At 53.2% G+C, this 19,626-nt stretch overlaps 2 protein-coding genes across 3 annotated transcripts in view; one reads left to right on the top strand and one right to left on the bottom strand.

Moving 5' to 3' along the window:
• LOC111534967 (beta-1,4-galactosyltransferase 7-like) lies at window positions 1–10,340 on the bottom strand. The gene is made up of 6 exons (XM_023201434.3): window positions 10,168–10,340; window positions 5,597–5,959; window positions 2,761–2,986; window positions 1,661–1,744; window positions 1,266–1,370; window positions 1–786 (listed from the first exon to the last, which is right to left on the bottom strand). Exons 1-6 carry the CDS (start codon window positions 10,215–10,217, stop codon window positions 631–633), a joined length of 984 nt encoding a protein of 327 aa, XP_023057202.1. The 5' UTR covers window positions 10,218–10,340; the 3' UTR covers window positions 1–630.
• A 1,571-nt stretch (window positions 10,341–11,911) lies between these two features.
• LOC113220390 (protein FAM83G) overlaps window positions 11,912–19,626 on the top strand; it is a 19,844-nt gene continuing 12,129 nt past the window's right edge. The window contains exons 1-3 of one of the 2 annotated variants that reach the window (XM_026449379.1): window positions 11,912–12,918; window positions 18,335–18,495; window positions 18,709–18,876. In XM_026449379.1, coding sequence (XP_026305164.1) covers window positions 18,430–18,495; window positions 18,709–18,876 — 234 coding nt within the window. In that variant the 5' untranslated portion in view covers window positions 11,912–12,918; window positions 18,335–18,429. Of the gene's footprint in view, window positions 12,919–18,334; window positions 18,496–18,708; window positions 19,422–19,626 lie in introns of those variants that run through there. The other variant, XM_026449378.1, reaches the window with a different exon arrangement.

Here is a 19,626-nt window from a genome sequence, read left to right as displayed (position 1 = left end):
TCTGGCCTGCCATACTTTTTGAAAGTTTCATTTAGGTGCTATCATTTAAAAACCAGAAGATTTCATGTAAGAATCCAGCATTCTAGTTTCTTTTGAAAAATCAGAAGATCTGGCAACACTAGGCCCACATTCCAGCACAGCAACCACCAGCTAGACGGTGCTGGCTGTTCCCTCTGTGGGGCTTGTGCTCTGGTTTCTGGAGTTCTAACCTTCCCAGGCCCAATTGCCACCTACGCCAGCTGCATGGCCCCTACGCTGTGTCTTTGCACAAGGCGGCCCAGCAGGAAGGAACAAAATCGGGGTTGTCCTGTTCAGCCCTCCCCACTGCCCACAGGCCTCGGCACGTGAAGGAGGCCAGAGTAGGGTGAGCAGGAAGGCGGGGGGATCCCAGTCAGGACACACCCCAGCCGCTCTCTGATCACTGTGCATGGCTAGCAGCGTCCCAGGCACCCCACGTGTCCTGGCCCAGCTCAAGCCCGCCTTGGCAGCCAGCTGGCTGCAACTGAGTAGCTTGCTGTCTTGGTCGTGGCCACCCCACATCCTGTCGGAGCTGGGCCCGGGACCTGAGGCCTTGTCCTGAGCCTTAGCAATGTGGCCTGTAGGTACAGGCTTCCTCACTGTCCATCCAACTCAGCTGAATGTGCACCAGGGCGTGGCGGTCTTGTCACAATCCAACATGATGTTGAGGACAGTACAGGGGGCCCCGCCCACGGACAGGGCAGTGCGGGAAGCCACTTGGTACTTCACAGTGTTCAGGCCTCCCTCCCTGTCCACCTTGAACTGCTCCTGGGAAGGAAGGGAGGAAAGAGCACGGACTCAGGGCTGCATGAGTACCAGCTACCCACCGACCCCACACAACCTCGCCATCAGAGGCCCTGTGGTCCCCACTGGAGAGGAAGAACCCGTAGCTCAAAGCAGTGAAGCCTCTTGCCCAGGGCTGTGCCCCACTAGGAAGCAGGAGAGCCGGGATCTCCTGTTGGATGCATATGCCTCCTAGAGAAGGGGCTGTTTGAGGGCAGGGTCCTTGCATCCCGGGTGTGGCTCCCCAACCCCACTCTGCCAGCCTGCATGGACCCTGAGGTCTGAGCTGACCCACAGTGCCCAGGGTGCCCACAGCAGCCACCAGAGCAGAATGCCTGTCGATGACCTGGGCCAAGCAGGGGAGGATGGGGCCGTTTGGGTCAAGGAGAACTTGGTGAAAGCTCGGGCCTGCTGGCTCCCCACATCACCACCTATCCGTCCCCGATGAGGAGCCCTGCCAGCACCTGTTTTTGAGCCGCGATGCGCTTCTGGTCCCTCTTCCGCCAGGCTGGGTCATGCAGGTGGTGAAATGTCTTGTACCCAGTTGTGATTCCCGAGGGGCGGAAAAGCTAGGGAGGTCCAAGGAAGTTGGGGTCAGGCTGCCCTTCCTGGAGCCCCAGCCCTCACCACCAGCTCCTCTGCAGTCCCACAGGCAGAGGCCTGCACTCCCAGCCTGCAGGAGAGGAGACTGGGGCCCACAGGGCAAGGAACTGGCTAGATGACCACACGGGGCAGGGTTACGGCAGGGGTCAGAACCAGGGCCATCTCCAGACCCCGGGAGCTTCATCTGAGGAAACAGAAGAGAATCTCTGGGCAGCCACTACAGCTGAGGTGGTGGCAGGGCCCCGGGGAACCTCACCTGCAGCCCAGCTCCTTTAATGCGCCGGTAGAACTCATCGTCCTCGCGGCCCCAGCCCCAGAAGCGGTTGGACATCCCGTTGCACTGACACAGAGACAAGCAGCGTCACTCGCCCCATCCTCCCGGTAGGGACCTTTGGTCTCCTACCGCTTGGGAGTGCCCCTCTCCCCGGGCGGTTCTGAGTAAGCGCCAGGTGCTTACAGGCTCCTCCACCTCTGCAGTGCTGGGGGCGGCAGGAAGCAGTACATCCCAGTCCCTCTCCCGCTCTCATGGGGCCTGGAACCTGTGTGAGATGCTCACCTTCTCAAAAATGTCTGGCTGGCCAGAGGGGACCTCCTTGGGGAACTATCGATGGGCAGAAGCGCCAGCATCTCCTTGATTTCTGCTTCCCCCATTTCCCTTTCTCCTGGTGGCCCTGCCCTCATCTCTTCCTGTGTGTGTGTGAGAGGGGTAGCTGGGTTCCATGACAGACACCCATTCTTGTACCTGGCTCAGGGGCTTCATTTACATAAAGCTGGCTCCTGCCATGGCCTGGAGAGGAAGAGACCCAGGCCTGAGCCACCTGGTTCTTCCTGCCTGCCCGTCCACCAGCCAGTGACTGGCTCAGGGGTGGGCTCAGCACTCAAGCCGGCCAATCAAGAGCCAGTGCAGCTCACTGCCGGACTCCTGCCTGAGCTATGAGGGAAGGGCCCCATCTCCCACCAGACTGGGGCCTAGATGGATACAGACTGCAGTGACAACCACCATCTTGCCAATAAACCCAGTGTACAGAAGGCAGAGCTGAGAGATGGGGAGACAGAGAAATAGGGTCCTGGTGACACTGTCTGAGAGGTGGGCAAGCTGCACCTGAACTGCCCCCTACACTCTTCAATGTTAAGGGCCATTAACTCCCCAGGCTTCTGAAGCCAGCTTGCAAGTGGTTCTGCCGCTGCAGCTGACTGGCTCGCCTGCTCCTCGCGCTCTGGCTGCTCTTAGGTTCCCCTGCTAGGCCTGGGCAGGGCTCCATTTGCTGGGCCCCAGAGGCACTGCCCCATCCTGCCCACCGCCTGTAGCCCAGAGGGAGCTCCCGACTCTAGCAGAGCAGGCTGTTGGGGCCTCACCAGCTGGTAATGCTGCTTGGAGAGCAGCAGGATGCCGCCGACATAAGTCTTGTAGTGGTAGAGAGGGTGGAGCTCCGGGGAGGCCACATGGAAGGGCCCAGCCTCAGGAAAGCCATAGTCTAGCTCCTCGTTGAGAGGGAGCAGGTCAACGTCATGCATGGCAATGTAGTCCGTGCTGTTGCTGCTCTCCAGGAAGCCCACGTTGATAAGCGCCGCCCGGTTGAACCTGTGCAGGGCGGCCAAGGCTGGGCAGAGGCAGCACACGGGTTCACTGCCTGGGGCTCAGCAACCACTTGGGGGTCCCCGTGGTGCCTATGCTGTCCTCTGGCCCAGCACTGACTTCATTCAGCCTGTGGGGCTGTCCCCTCCGCTCATTGTACAAATATTTACTAAGCACCTACTATGTGCCAGAAACCATTCAAAGCACTGGAGGTACAGCAGTGAGAAACCAGGCCCTGCTCTCAATGAACTGAGATTCTAATAGAAGGAAACAGAAACAAACAAGCAAACACAAAGCGAGGCCGGGAGTGGTTAGTGCTGGGGGAAAAGCAAAGCAGACGAGGAGGGTGATCTTGCTGGGGGTGGAGGTGGCTCTTGTCCTCGATGGGGCCGTCAGGGAGGGCCAGGGGAATTGAGTGACAGAAACCTGAAGGCCTGAAGAGATGACTCACCGGGCAGTGGGTGCCTAGGGCTCTGCATAGGGGAGATAGCACTGCCACAGCAGGAGGCAGGAGCAGACAGCAGGCAGCTGGGCAGGGCGAGGGCAGAGGAGGGAATGTTGGGGGTGACACAGTGACTGCACAAGGCCCAAGGGCCACTGAAGCACAGGGCTTTGACTCGGGTGAGATGGGGTGCCATGCAGGCTCTGAGCAGGGGTGGGGTGTGCTGTGACTTATGTCTGGATAGGACCGCCCTAGCTGTTGTGCTGGAAGAGACTGTTGGAGCAGGGGTGAAAGCAGGGAGACCAGCTGGGAGGCTATGGCAATAATTTAGGTGACAGACCGAAAGATGAAGGTGGCCTAGCTCAGGATGTGGCAGTGGCAACAGTGAGAAGCGGCAGATTCTAGATGGATTTTGCTGACGAATAGAATGTGGTGTATGACAGAGAAGGAGCGGCTAAGGATGACCACAGGGCTTTTGGGCTTGAGCAATGGGAGAAAAGAGCCTCCATTCCCGTGGGGAAGAGGGGAGAGCTACAGGTCTGGGGCAGGGCAGGCCACCAGCAATTCAGCTGTGATCATGGAAGCTTGCAGTAGCTCTGAGGCCACCACATGGAGGGACTGTGTAGATGGCTGGGCTGGTGAGCCTGGAGTTCAGGAGAGAGGTCTGGGCTGGAAAGAGCCTCAGGAATCATCAGAGTAGAGATGGGGTTTAATGCTGGGAGATGACACGAGATGCCCCAAGGAACACCTGGAGTCAGAAAAGGGGGGCTGCTGAAGCACTGAGCCCGGAGAAGCCCCGCTGGTGAGAGCTTGGGGAGACAAGCGGAATCCACAGACACAGGGGCCCAGCTGGTGCAGAGGGAGGACCAGAGGGTGCTGCCCCAAGCAGGGGCATTTTACGAAAGAAGATGCTGCTGGCAGGTCCACAGGATGAGGGCCCAGCACGGCCTCTGGACCAACAGAGTGGAGATGGCTGGTGACCTCAGTGAGAGCTGCTCTGTGCCATGGTGGGTGCAGGAGTCTGAGCGGAAGGGGTTCAAGAGAGACAAGGAGAAAGAACCGGAAGGAGGTCTGCGAGAAAGCAGAGAAGGGTGACAGCCTCGAGGTATGGGGGATCCAGGGAGTCTTTTTCCTTTGAGAGAGGAGCCACTTCAGTGTGTGTGCTCACGGGTATGCCCCAGGAGAGGAACGCTGATCGAGAGGGAGAGGAAGGGGCCAGCTGTGGAGTGGGGGAAACACTGAGAGGTGGGGACGGTGGAGAGTCAGCTCAGACAGAAGCTGGGACAGCCCTGAGTCCCTGTGCACAGAGGCTGGGAGGTGACTTGTGGAGGGAACTGGGGAAAGTTCTCTTCCATTTCATTCTGTGTGGCCGCCTCATGTGTTGTCTTTTCTCTCCGCACCCTCCAGTGCCCAGGCATGAGTGTGGGGCAGACAGGTGGAGTAAGTCAGGCTGGAATTATCCCAGGAGCAACGGGCCAGAGGCTTGAGGGAGTATGCCAGGGAGGATTTTAATGGCAGACCTTGGACTCCAGGTTGGGTAAGGAGGAAGTAAGGACAAGGAGGGTGGCAGGGAAAAGGTGGGGGATCTGAGGATCCGGATCAAGGGGACTTGAAAAGGTGGGAAGATCAGGCTGGTGGGGCTAAGAATCCATCTTCCAGTGGGAGTTACCTAGAGAGAAAGGAGGTGGGGGCTGGAGGGTGAGATGCCGAGCTGTGGTCAAGGAAGGGAGCACTTTTTGGTAAGGGCGGGGATTTTAGGATAACGCCAGACTCTGGGCAACTTTAAAGCCGTGGCCTTGACCCTCCCTTTCCCTAATCCCCGGGCCAATCCCCAGGGAGTCCTGTCTGGACTCCCTCCACAGCACCTCTCGCTACCCACCCCCCACCACATCATCAAGCCACTGTCACTGCAGATCACAGCAGTGACCACCTAACTGGTCTCCCTGCTTCTCCTCTTGCCCTGGTATAATCCATTCCACATACAGCAGCCACAGTGAGCTTTTCAAAATGGAAATTAGATCAGGGCCCTCTCCAAAGATTCCTGTCACACCCAACGCGAGGGGTCTGCCACCTCCCGCCCTCCCGCCCCTGCCCCAGGTGACCTCTCATAGGCCCTGAGAAGCCTGAGCCTGGGAGGGGGTGTCGAGAGGGGAGAGGGCGGGGGCAGGCGCTACCTGAAGTGGTCCACCTGGTTGAGTACATAGATGTGGTGCTGGATCTTCTTCCTGCTCAGGAAGCGGTGCATGTGGGGCACAAAGACCAGGAGCTCCTCGAAGCGTTCGCGGAAGGGCACCAGCACTGCCAAGCGGTGGGGGCCCCACGATGCGTCTTCTTCCCACTGCTCAGGGGGTGGCTCTGGGGGGCAGGCCCGAGGAGGGCCCGAGGTCTCCTGCCCTTGTGCCCTGGCTGCCCGGCCTACATCACCAGAGCAGCTGAGCTGCAGCCAGAGTAGGGAGAAGAAGCCCAGTAAGAGACAGGCCACGAAGAGGTGGAAGACGGAACATTTCCGAGGGAGGCTGCCGGACAGCAACCTGGACCTGAGACAAGAGCAGAGACAGGGTCAGAAGGGCAGGGCAGGGCTGACCCTCTGAGAGACCCTTTCTCTGGCCTCCCCACGAGGAGGCGGCACATAACTGCTCTACCCAAAGCACCCGGGAATTAGTACGAAAGCAACTTTAATGTTTTTGCTCATGCCACCACCATGCATCAGAATTCTGCTTACCTCTCTAGATCCAACCCATGCCACCCGCTCCTGGGAAGCCCTCTGAACCACTCCCAGGTCACAGAGCTGCCCCAGCTCCTCAAGGCTCTCTTACTTTCTGTGACTAAGTCCTGGTCAGAGCTGCTCAGGACAGGGATGAGGAGGCTCCTGTCACTTGTATGTGCTCCTCGCCACGACAGTGGCTCAACGTCCTGAGCCAATGACAGGAGTCCCCACCTTAGAGATGCAACCCATTGCTTTCCAAACCCACTCCCCTACAGATCCAACCCAGCAGAAACCGTGGCTCCATCCTGCTTCCCAGAATGACCAAAGGCCACCCAGACACGGGTGTGTGCTGGCATTAGTCCAGGTAAAATGACCAATGTTTACTCTGGGAAGATCACACCTGCCCCCGAAGCAATGCAAGGCCCAAACTCTCAGTGGCAGTTCACTGAATGAGCCTCAAACCTTTAGTCCAAGAGGCAGCTCATGTAAAAGACAGGAGACAGAGAGGGAAAGAAAGATGAGGGTTGGGTACAGCACAGGCACTGATTTCAGAAACTGGAAAAACAGCAGCTGAACATCATAGACACTGGGGTGATGCCAGGAGACAGTCTTTTGGTTAGCAAATACAAAGAAACAGAATTCAGCGGACTCCTTTGCCCCTCCTCTGGAAATTCCTGAGTATGCTGAGAGAGGGGCTGAGGAATCCAGGAAGGGGGAAGGTTCCTCGTACCCCCCCTACCTTCTCTCCAAAATAATCTGCAAAGGAATCCACTTCACAATCTTAATTTAAGAGTCAGCGATTAACTATCAGGTCTTATAAATTCTATCTCAAGGCCGGGCACAGTGGCTCATGCCTGTAATCCCAGCACTTTGGGAGCTCGAGACCAGCCTGGCAAATATGGTAACACCCCGTCTCTACTAAAAATACAAAAATTAGCTGGGTCTGGTGGTGCGCACCTGTAGTCCCAGTACTTGGGAGACTGAGGCAGAAGAATCGCTTGAACCCGGGAGGTGGTGGTTGCAGTGAGGTGAGATCACGCCACTGCATTCCAGCCTGGGCAACAGAGTGAGACTCCGTCTCATAAATAAAAAAACAAATAAATAAACAAATTCTATCTCCTAAGTCCCCCTTGATCCTTCCTCACTCATCTGTTCCTTGCCCTGCTCAGACCCCTCCAATCTTCTGAATGACCCTCCTATGTTTGCCAGACAAAGGCCAAGCCCTTTGCCCCGACAGTCAAAGCCCTCCGTGACCTGGCCCCAACTCCAGGAACTCCCAAGCCTTCGTCCCATGTTCTCATGCTGGGCTCCTCGGAGCTTCTCCACTTGCTATATTCCTTCCTGCTCCAGCCCTCACACAGCCCTCTCCTTCTGCCTGAAATGTCCTTTATCTGCCTGAGGCCCCCCGTTGATCATTTAGAGCCAAACTCCAATGTCATGGCCAGCACTGCCCCCTGCCCCCATAACACTTCCCCTTTTGTATTCCCACGGCATCTTACTTCCTACTTTTTTGTAATGCCTTGTGTCCTTGCTTCTCAGGCCATGTCAGATTCATATCTGTGGCACAGCAAGCACAGGTCAGACAGCAGAGAGCTTGCCAAGTGAGTTACAGAAAGGGTTAAAGCAGTCAGGGCATGCCTTAAGTCACACATTAAAGCCAGACTAACTCCTCCCTTTTCCTAGAGAAACAACTGCCAACCTGGAAGCCAGTAGCCTTGAAGCCGGGCCCAGGTTCCACATGCAGCTAAGAGGTGGCCTGGTAGGATACTCCCCAGGGCTTCTGACTTACCCCCCATTATCCTGTGGTGGTGGATTCAGCCAGGGAGGCACATAGCCCAGTCCTGAGAGTGGCCTGGGAAGGCTGGAACCTCTACAGATTTTCCCTTGCCCTCTGGGCTTTTTCTGGGGGCAGGGTAGATTCTGGAGAGATGGATATGGGGTGATCTCCCTTCAGGAAAAGAAGCAGTGACTATTATCCAGGCGAACGGCGTGGACTGGGCACTCCAAGCACTTTCACGCACTATTCCCTCCGCCCTGCTCCCCTCTCCTATGAGGAGTACATCCCCACAGGCATCATCCTGTGCTCTAAGCGCACAAACCACTGAGCAAGTGAATTGAACCCAGAGTCCCAATTCCTCAGGACAGTGGACACTGAGAACAGTTGCTCCTGGTGCCCCCAGGTGGCAAACTCCAGATTTGCAGTCCCAGCGGTTCCCAGGCCCAGGCCGCCCTGACTCTGAGGGGCAGGCAGTTCAGAAGAGGCTTTGTCTCCCTCATCAATCACTGCCCAAGGCTAGTAAGAGGCGGATTCACACCCAGGCAGGCTGGCTCCAGAACCTACACTCCATAGCTACACTAGCCTGCATCAGTTGCGTGGATCTTTGCACCACCCCTGTGTCAAAAGCACAGAACTGACATCAGTAAATTTCTCTGGGAACAGCTACAGAAAGGGATCAGGAAATAGAAATGCTCCTCTATTACCTTTCCTTTCTTGTCTCATACAAACTTCATACTACAAGGTTTGAATCCTCAGCTGCTCTGGTTACAGCACCTCAAAACTGCAAACATAACTGGAAGACAACTGGCACCTCCTCTTGTGCCAGGCAGTACCATGGTCTTTACATGGATGCTCTCCTTTAATCCTCACACGGCCCTGCAGAGTCAATATGGTGACAACTGTCTCAGCAATGGAAAGGCTGCGGTCAGAAAGATGCAGGGGTCTCTGCTCATATAATTAACGAGGACTCCTGCCCAGGTCGAACTCTAGTCCATGCTTTCTATTATATTCCTGTCTTCTTCTTTCAACACCAAATCTGAAAAATCCCCAGAAGTAAAAGTTGTGCCCACTAAATTCCAGAATCTTTTTTTTTTTTTTTTGAGACGGAGTCTCGCTCTGTTGCCCAGGCTGAAATGTAGTGGCGCAATCTCGGCTCACTGCAAGCTCCGCCTCCCGGATTTACGCCATTCTCCTGCCTCAGCCTCCCGAGTAGCTGGGACTACACGCGCCCGCCACCACGCCCAGCAAATTTTTTTCTCTATTTAGTAGAGACGGGGTTTCACGGTGTTAGCCAGGATGGTCTCGATGATCTACTGACCTCGTGATCCGCCCACTTCGGCCTCCCAAAGTGCTGAGATTACAGGCGTGAGCCACCGCGCCCGGCCAAATTCCAGAATCTTATGGCACCTGACAAACTTAAGAAACATGAAGGAAATGAGGTGTCGTTCACTGGGAGGAGATCCTGTCATGTGTTATGTGAGAAGACTTGCAGGGACACATCTCAAGCGCCCCCCAAATGGAGGCAGTCAAATCGCTTTCCCCATTCTGCTCTAGTGAGAAACATCATTAGCTAAGGTGTGGGCCAAGCTCCCATCTTTCACGTAGGGCCAATACAGCTGCACAGGAAACGGACTAAAGGGTGTATGAGGAGTGTCTAGTATGTGCCAGGCAGTGACCAGCCAGGCAGAGCACGGAGCTTCTCTGGTGGGTTCTGCTGGAGACCTGCGAAGGATGGGGGGGAAGTGTTAAGGAGGGAGGGTAGGATCTGAGGCTATATGGATGTGATGAGGGAGGCAGAGACCAGAGAAACGGAATAAATGCCCTCAGGGATCAGAGACAGATTGAGAAACACAAATCCATGGTGACAGGTCAGTGGAGTCAGAGACCGGTATGCAGACAGAGGGAGGCTGGTGGAGACACACAGACACAACGAAACACATAATGAGCTAGCAAAGAGGGGATCAGAAACTCACAAAGGGAAGTCAATGGAGAAACACAGACCCACGGGCGCGGGGGAAGGTGCTGGAGGAAGAACGAGTGCAGCGAAGAGGCAGAGAGGGGGCGGGGAGTGGCGGAGGGCGGGAGAGGCAAAGACCCACACCGACAGACAGAAACCGGAACAGAGCGCCAGGGACCCACACGCCCTCACAGAGACCCGCAGACGTGGAGACGTGACGGCCTCGGGCTCCCAGATTCCGCGGGCAGCCGAGAAAGGAGCGGCGCCCGGGAGGACGGGGCCCGGGCCGGCCGCCGCCGCTCACCTGCCGTCCTCCCAGGGCAGCTGCGCCGCTTTCCTCCGCGAGGGGAACATCGTGCGGGGAGGCGGCGGCGCCGCATGGGGCAGGGGCCCGCAGCCCGGCCGGCCCGGCCTCCCGGGCCTACGCGGCACCTCCGCCTCCCGCTCCGCCCAGACCTGTCCGCCCCGCCCCCCGGTCCGCCGGGTCCGCTGCTCCGGCCGCGCCGCCCGCTCCCGGAGCCGCCGCCTCCAAGGTTCTGCTTGCGAGCAGCGCGGGTGGGCCACCCTCGCCGGGCGGCTCCTTCCTAGCCGCCCCGTGACCTGCCTGACAGCCCGAGAAACTGAAGCCCAGACGCCTAGGGCCTCCCAACAAGTCAATGGGCTGGGACTGGACCTAAAAGTCTAGACTTCCAAACCAGCGCTCGGGGAGAATCTGCATCTCCGTCCTCTTCCGGAGGGGAGGCGGGAGCGTCCCAGGGTCCCCGTCTCGGCCCAGGCGGCGCGTTCTCCTCTGCACAAGCTTGGAGGGGCAAAGCCAAGTTCATGCCTGGGCGCTGAGTTCAGCTGACAGCCCGAGCAGACTTACGAGCCGAGTTCTGAAGGCAAGTTGACTGAATTTGAAACTTGACTCTGCCAATTCAGCTGTGTTTTGAGCAAGCCACATCTCTGCATCTGTTTCCTCACCTGGGTATATCAATGGCTCCCATCCCATATGGTAGCTGTGGGGATTCAAGGAGAAAGTGCAAACACTTGGACGGCGCTAGGCACACAGTTCAACGCCATATAAATGACAGCTGTCATTCAGGAAAAGGGTACTTTTGTGGAGCTGAGAACTGAAGAAGGGAATAGGAGACTGAGTTCCCGTATCTGCACTGCACTCCAGCCTGGGCGACAGAGCAAGACTCCACCTCAAAAAAAAAAAAGATGGGAAAGCTATATTCTTAACATTTTTGAAATGATAATTCATACTAAAAAATGTTACCAATATTAATGCACAAAGCATTTTATAAGTTTTAGACTATTAATAAAAAATAAGACACTAAAACTAAATTTAAGTATTTGTAACCATACTTAACATTGTTAACTTTGTACACCTGTGATGTAGCAACTAATTATACAAAAATTTAATAAATGACAAAATAAAATTTTGCAAACAGATTTGTAATAACCAGAAAGAAATCTGTATTGGCAATTAATGTAACATCATAAAAGTAATTTGTTATGGTCATCTGCTAAATACTAATTAATGTAAAATCTTAAAAGATTATCTTAATTATGACATCTTAATTTTTACTGGTTTTAAGTATTATGAATATAATAAGGGGTTTCTAAATTTAAAAGAACGACTAAATTTTTCAGCATTAGTTCATGTTTCTTGTTGTACAATATAAGAACACCTTTCCTGTTAGATTAGGAACTCTCCCTTATTATCTCACTGAAAGGAGAAGACAGTCTAACGACTCCAGAACTGAAGGAATTGTTTTGTGGCTATGCATGGCACTTCCATAACTCAACTGAAAAAGGAGACAAAAACCTAGTGTTTTCTACCTTCAAGCTATCAAGAAAACACAGCCCAGTTAAGCTGTTTCTTCCACAATGGAGCGGGAGTCTATCCAACAAGAGACGACCATTCCGCCATGACCTTAGGGTGGAACTGTTCAGAAGTCTGCTAACAATAAGCAGCCAACATAGACACATTTTTTCTCTAGTAAATCTAAAATTCCCTTTTCCCCTAGAGGCACTAGGCTGCCTGAGGGACATGTAGCAAAAGTGACCCCAACCACACCATGCAAACTAGCCAGGAAACGTTTTGTCTTCACAGATCTGAGAGTCCCTGAGAACCCGGAGACAACACAGAGGCAGCAGGACACCAACAGAAGAGTCCCAGCATCAGTTCCTGGCCATAGAAGCCCTCCAGAGCAGCAGGCAGGACAGAACTCCCTTCAGCAATCAGCCTGCCAGAGAAGCCTCTGCCCCTGTGGCATGAGGATCCACTTCTCCCAGGTGACACCATGGGCAGGTGGGCTGAAGAAGTGCGAAGGTCAAATCAACTGGCCCAGCCAGGATACCTCTTTGATGATACAGGTGATACAGGTCTAAACCTCCTCTCTTCCACAGGAGAAACTAAGTGGCCCAGAGGCTGTCCAGAGGTGGGGATCTGCCACAGCAGCCATCTTCCTGGGAGGTTCCCTTTATTCCCCTTGGTGAACTCCCTCCAACACACACCTTACCAGGAAAGCACCCTTTGCCTTGCATGGGAAGGGGATCCCCCCACACCAAAACCCAGCCAAAGAAGCCTTTTGTTCCTTAAGGGATAAGTTATCAAAAGAAAAAACAAGCAAAAAGATACACAAACAGTCACCCCCTAAATTCTGTTAAGAATGAGACAGTGCTGCCACTCACTCCTGGCTCAGGCACCAGCAAGAGGAGGGCACCCTCCAGAGACTGTAGAAGAATGGAGAGGAGGACTCCTTGTCCTGGCTGCACCTCCACCATTGTCACTGAGGCCTGCGGTACAGAACAGAACCAGCAGCTTCCTACCTACCCCAGGAAGGGCCAGGCCCCAAAGCGCTCCTGCTCCCCCTTTCTGGCCACCAGACTTGCTGCTGCTACCACCATTAGCGCCGATGCCAAAACAAGCAGCGCTGCTGTCACCTTCCATGCACCTGCCCACCCTCCAGAGCTCCTACCACCTGGCCTCCATGGATGCCCTCCTGTCAAGCTGTAGTGTCCATCGCCGCGGTCTCCATCGCTGTCACCACCACAACCACAGGAGGTGAGCCACAGAGCCATGCCATCTGCAGGCTCCAACCTCCAGCTCACCACAGATGACTCTACTTCACCAGCCTGGCTTGGAGCAGCTGGACAGGCAAAGCCAGAAAAACCTACATCAGGATGCAGACAGTGGTAGTGTTAGAGCCTTACCTTGCCATGCTGGCTACCGGGTGGCAGGCGCCAGTTTCAGTGAAGGCACTCACACCCACCCGCCAAAGTCCAGGCTCTCCTCCTGGCCCAAGCTGGCTTCCTGACCTGGGGTGAGGGCTGGAGACACCACAGTGCCTGGTGCTCCCTGGGGAGCAGGAACAGCAGAAATTCACACTCAGCCGGTCCTCCTCACCCAAGTACTGGTTCCCATTCCTGACTCCTCCACCCACAGGGCCCTGAGTCCCTGTAGTGCCTACTACTCCATGCCCAGGAGTCCCAGATGGTCTCCACAACACAGAGTGGGAGGGCGAGGGCTGGGGAACCATGGTGGGTGTGGGAGCCCTGCCATGCTCAGAGGAGTGGTGCAAAAACTCTGTGCACAGGCCCCACTCCAACAGGAGCAGGAGGAGTTCACCCTCTAGAGCCCTGAGTCTGGGAAGAGGAGAAGGGCCCCTTCCTCGGAGGCCACCGCTGTCCCGGGCACTTCTGCAACTGCCACTGGTGGCAGTAGTGCAGACCCCGATAGCGCCCCTAACCTGGCCCCCACAGCCAGCAATGTAGCCCCCAGATTGCACCCACAACACACCCAGAGACTACCGCAGGCAGTGTAACCCCAATAGCGCCCCCAAACCACCACTCAGCCTGGGCAGCATAGCACTCAATGGTGTCCGCAGCCCGTCCCCGCTACGGGTGTTGCAGCACCTAAAAGCGCCCCAAACTGGCCCCCCACCAGGGCCACAGGCAGCACAGCCTGGGATAGCGCCCCCAATCTGCTCCCGTGGTGGACAGTGAATGCCGGGGATAGTGCACCAACCAATCCCCCCCACCCCAATTTCCCCCTTCCCCCGTGAGCAGTGCAGCATTTGACAGCTCCCCTAAACTGCCCCCGACTGCCAGCTGGCATTGTTGCTGGCATTGTAGCCCAGGATAGCTCACCCACCCCGCCCCCTGCCTCGGGCAGTGCAGCAAATAACATTCCTAACCTGCTCCCCCGAGCCGCTGGCAGTGCACGATAATGCACACAACCTGCCTCCAACTCCTCAACCTTGGGCAGTGTAGGCCCTGATAGAGCAGCCAACCGGCCCCCCCTCCCCCCCACAGCAATGCAGTCTCCCATAGCGTCCCCCATCAGCCCTCTGCGGCAGGCAGTGCAGCCTAAAGAGCACACCAAATATACCCCCCAATCCCTCGCAGGAGGGCAGTGCAGCTGCAGCGAGTGCACCTACCCTGCAACCCTTCTACCACTCTAACAGTTGCAGTCTTGGTCACCACCACTGAACACAGCCAGGGGAGCCTCTGTGGCTGAGGCTCCAGCCTCCAGCATGGGGCAGGGAGCACCCACTTCCTCTAGACTTCTAGCAGGTCAAGAGCAGCTCCCGCTGCCATCCGCCCTCCTACCGCTCTGGCCGTGCTGCCAGCTCTGTCGCCACTGACAGCCGGAGCGAGGCGAGCCACGGTGTTGCAGGCTCCAGCCTCCAGCTCCCCCTTCTCCTGGTCTGCTAAGCTGGAAACACAGCAGCTGGGCAGGCCGTTATAGGAAAGCCTAGGAGGCCTCCTCAGCATGCACATGGGGGTATGCATAAGCTTTTTGGACTACCTGTTCTGATTGGATGAGAGAAAACCTCTAGGCCTTCTCTGATTGGATTTTATTTTCATACTCTGATTGATTGTCCTAAGACTTGCTCTCGTCCAATCAGAACATGATAATAAAGTCCAATCACAGTAGGCCTCTGAGTTTTCTCTTATCCAATCTTGGAACATGTAGTCCAGGAACCGTATATGCATAACCTGGGTATATAAAAGGTGCTGAAGGGAAGTCAGGCCATTCTGGGCTCTTCTGTGTCTGCATGTTGAGCTGCTCCCTGCCAGGCTTAGAGGACCAGGACAAGGGTTAGCAACCCCCACATGCTGGAGGCTGTGGCCGTGGCACTGCAGCTCGCCTTGCTGTGGTTGGTGGTGGTGACGGAGTCTGCAGTCTTGGTCGCCACCACCAACCACAGCCAGGGGAGCACCCCCAACCTGGGATGTAGTGTAGCTGGAGCAGTAGGAAGGGGAAAATAGTTTTGGGGTAGTGGACGGGGAAAGAGGGTGGTTAGCGCCAACGGGAAAAGAGGATGGTGAGCAGAGGCGTTGCAAAAAGACAGTGAGGAAAACATGGTGGGAAAAAAATTTTGGGGGTAGGTGGAGGGGGAAAACGGTGGTGAACAACAGGGTGAGAGGTTTTGCGGAAAGATGGTGGGGAAAAAGTTTTTGGGCAGATGGAAGGGGGAAAGAGAGGGTGGTGAGGGGGGAATGGGGGTGAACAGGAGGGAGAGAAGGTTTGCAAAAATATGGTTGGGAAAAAAAGAAAGGGAAAGAAGATGGCGGGTAAAAAGATTTTGAGTAGATGGAGCGGGGGAAAAGGGTGGCAAGTGGAAAGAGAAAAGAGGGTGCAGAGAGGGAGTGGGAAGAGAGAGTGGTGAGCAGGAGGGAGAGAAGGTTTTGCGAAAAGGCAGTGAGGAGAGAAACTTTTAGGTAGATGGACGGGGAAAAGAGGGTGGCAAGCGGGAGAAGGATAAAGAAGGTGGCGAGTGGGAAGGAGCAAAGATTTTGCGAAAAAGCGGTGGGCAGAAAAGAAAGTGCAGAAGGAAAAGACGGTGGGTAAAAAGTGGGTAGACAGAGGAGGGAAAGACGGTGGCAAGTGGGAGAATAGCGTGGCCAGGGTGAGTGGGGAAAAGAGGGTTGGGAAAAAGACCATGGGGGAAACAGTTTGGGGTAGATGGAAGGCAAAACGAGGGTGGCAAGCAGGATAGAGGAAGGAAGAGGGCGAGCGGGAAGCGGGGAAGGCTTTGTGAAAAGATGGTGGGGAAAAACTGGGGAGGTAGATGGGTAAAACAGGGTGATGAGGAGGAGTGGGGAGGGAGGAGGCTTTGCAAAAAGATGGCAGGGAAATGTTTTTGGGTAGATGGAGAAGGGAAAAGAGGGTGGCAAGGAGGAAGGGAGAAAAAGACGATGGGGAAACAACTTTTGGGTAGATGGAGGGGGAAGGAGGGTGGTGAGCAGCAGGAGTGGGGAGAAGGCTTTGGGAAGAGATGGGGGAAAATGTGTTTCGGGAGATGGAGGAACAAAAGAGGGTGATGGGAGCGGGAGGGGTGAAAAAGGGTGGCCAGGGAGAGGGAGAAAAGACGAGGGGAAAAGTTTTTGGGTAGATGGGTGGGGAAAACTGTAGTGAGCGGGTGAGTAGAGAAGGCTTTGCGAAAAGACAGTGGGGAAAAACCGGTGGGGAAAAATGTTTTGGGGTAGATAGAGGAAGAAAAAGGGTGGCAAAAGAGAGGGGGCCAAAGGCGATCGGGAAAAAAAGATGGGGAAATAATGGTGGGGGACAAAGGTTTTGGGTAGATCTTTTTCTGATTTTTAAATCAGATTATTTCTATTTTTGCTTTTTGAGTACTTTGAGTTCTTTATACGTTTTGTGTATTAACCCCTTGACTGATGCACAGTTTGCAAATACTTCCATTGTCAGGTTTGTTTCTTCATTCTGTTGATTGCTTCCTCTGCTTTGCAGAAGCTTTTAAGTTTAATGTAATTGGATTTGTCTATTTTTGCTTTGGTTGCTTGTGCTTTTGATGCCTGTTTCAAAATCTCTTGTCCTAACCAATTTCATGAAGCATTTATCCTGTGTTTTCTTCTCTAGAGGTTTCATAGTTTCAGGTTCTACATGTCAATCTTTGAGTAGATTTTTGTATATGGTAAGATAAAGGTCTAAATTTATTCTCGTACGTGTGGGTGTTGTGTTTCCCTAGCAGTTTACTGAAGAGATTGTCCTTCCCAAAGGTGTGTTCTTGGTGCCTTTGTTAAAAATGAGTTGACTGTAAACGTGTGAATTTATTTCTGAATTCTCTACACTGTTTCATTTGTCTATGACTCTTTCATTCATCTATGTCTGTCTGTCTGTCTCTGTCTCTCCTTGCCCCATTTTTTTGCCAGTACCATGCTGTTTTGGTAGTATATTTTGAAACTAGGTATTGTAATGCCTCCAGCTTTTTTCTTTTTATTCAAGATTCTTTTATCTGAGGTATTTTGCATTTCCATGTGAATTTTAGAACTTTTTTTCTATTTCTATGAAGAATGTGTTTCGTAATTTAACATGGATTGCATTGATTCTGTAGATTACATTGGGTGATACAGATATTTTACCAATATTCTTCTAGTGCTTGGACATGGGATATCTGTCCATTTACGTGTCTGCTTTAATATTTTTCATCTATGTTTTATAATTTTGTTGTGGGATCTTTAACCTTTTTGGTTATCTCTAGGTATTTTTTTGGTGGTAGAGGTAATGAAATAGCTTTCTTGATTTCTTTGTTGGGTGTTTCCCTATTGGCCCATGCGTGTGCTACTTATTTTTGTATATTGATATTGTGTATTGTAACTTTACTAAATTTATTTATTGTTTCTGGTAGGTTTTTTTTTTTTGTATGATCTCTAGGGTTCTCTAAATATATGATCATGTCACCTGCAAACAGAGACAATTTGAATTCCTTTTTTCCCATTTGGATGCCTTTTATAGCATTCTCCTGTCTAATTGCTCTAGCTCGGACTTCCAGTACTATGATGAACAAAAGTAGTAAAAGTAGCCACACTTGTTCCAGATCTTAGAGGAAGAGCTTTTAACTTTTCCCCATTGTTTATGATGTTGGCTGTGTTTTTGTCACATGTGGCCTTTGCTGTGCTGAGATATGTTTTTTTCTGTACTCATTTTGTTGAATTTTTATTATGAAGGAATGTTGAATTTTTTTCAGCATCCACGGAAATGATTTTATGGTTTTTTTTCTTGATTCACTGAATGTGATGTAGCACATTTATTTATTTGTGTTTATTGAATCATCCTCATATTCCTCGGATGAATCCCACTTGATCATGGCAGATGATCTTTTTATTGTCTTGTCAAATGTACTTTTCGTGTATTTTGCTGAGGATTTTTTGCATCTATGTTCATCAGGAATGTTTCCCTGTGGTTTTCTTTCTGTGTTGTGTCTGCTTTTTGTACCGAGGTAATGCTGGCCTCATAAAACAAGTTTGGAAGCATTCCTTCCTCTTCATATTTTGGGGGAATATTTTGAGTAAAATTGGTATTAGCTGTTTTAAAAACATTTGGTTGAATTCAGCAGTAAAACCATGATTCTTGTGTGTTTCTTTGACTGGAAACTTTTTTTACTGCTTTAGTTGCATTACTCATTATTAGTCCATTCAGATTTTTTGTTTTTCTGTCATTCTGTCCACTCCAGCCCAGGGATGCAGGGAAGGCCCCAGCAAGTGACCATACCAGCTGCTGCCCTTCTCCCTGGCCATTGACACATCTCATTCATCTCAGCATCCCCAGATGTTACGAGGAGGGCAGTGTGTAGCCAGCCCTGGCCTGGGAATGCTAACCAACACAGGGCCCCTGGTGAGTCCAGAGCTGGGGCTGCAGCTAGAACTTCGGGGCAAGAGAGACCCCATGCCCCTTACTTCCTGGTCCTGGTCCTGAGCTTCCAGGAGTGGGGCCAGAGTGGGCACCCGTGAGAGACTGGTAGCGTGGGAGGGCTGTGCATTCTGCTGAGACACCCTGTACCCACTGCTGTGCTGTCTGACAGGCGCCTGTCTCTCTTCTTGCTCCCAGGTGATAGCTGTGGTCAGGGACATGTCCACCGATGTGGACATTTTCAAGGACCTGCTGGACACTGGCTTCAAGAGGAAAGCGGCCGTGTACATCATCATGGACGAGAGTAAAGTCAAGTACATTCTGCACATGTTTGAGTGGACTCACATGCGCCTGGGGCACCTCAAGGTGAGCAGGCTCCTCACTTGCCTATGTGGCTGGATGGCAGGAGTCATTCAGTCTGTCAAACTCTGCGAGTACCCGCCTGCTCTGGGCGAACTCCTGTGCCAGGCACTCAAAGAGTCCAGTAATCTTGTAGCCTCTGCTTGAATTCCCGGAGGGACAGGATACTCACCATCTCTGATGGAACAAAGATAAAGTAAACATTGATGAGGTGCTTGCTGACCAGGTGCTGGAGCTCATGCCAAGTGCTGCATCATATGTTATTTCGGAGCAGCCCATGCCACACTGGTTCCCTGTCTGCCTGCATACCTCTGGTCATCGTGTGCTCACTACATCCTCAGGTAGCTCATGGCCTATCTGGAGAGCTTCAGTTCCCAGGAAGTTCTTTCTTGGGTTAAGCCAAAACCTGTCTCCTTAGAATGTCCATTTACTGGTTTTAGGATCTGGCTCAGACAGAGGAAACTCCCCCTCAGGCTGAGGCCAGGGAAGGCTTCCCTGATGTCTGCACAGTTGAGGTAGGTTTGAGGCACAAGAGCAGAGTAGAACCTTTAGGGTGGGGAACAGAGGTGGATCAGAGACAGGTGCCAGTGGGGTCAAAGTGGGCTGCAGGTCCCCAGCACTGCTTTACTGTGTGTCCCTGGGCATGTCACCTCCCCTTTCTGGGCTATACAAGATCTCATTGGTCCAACTGTCTTCTGCCCAGACACCCTGGCATTTGGTGTCTGGCTAATTTTTTTTTTTTTTTTTTTTTTTTTT

The sequence above is a fragment of the Piliocolobus tephrosceles genome, chromosome 4 (genome assembly GCF_002776525.5).
Source record: "Piliocolobus tephrosceles isolate RC106 chromosome 4, ASM277652v3, whole genome shotgun sequence".
In the NCBI taxonomy this organism is placed as follows: Eukaryota; Metazoa; Chordata; class Mammalia; order Primates; family Cercopithecidae; genus Piliocolobus; species Piliocolobus tephrosceles.
The sequence above is the reverse complement of the archived record's forward strand: the minus strand, read 5'-3'. Positions and strand labels throughout refer to the sequence as shown.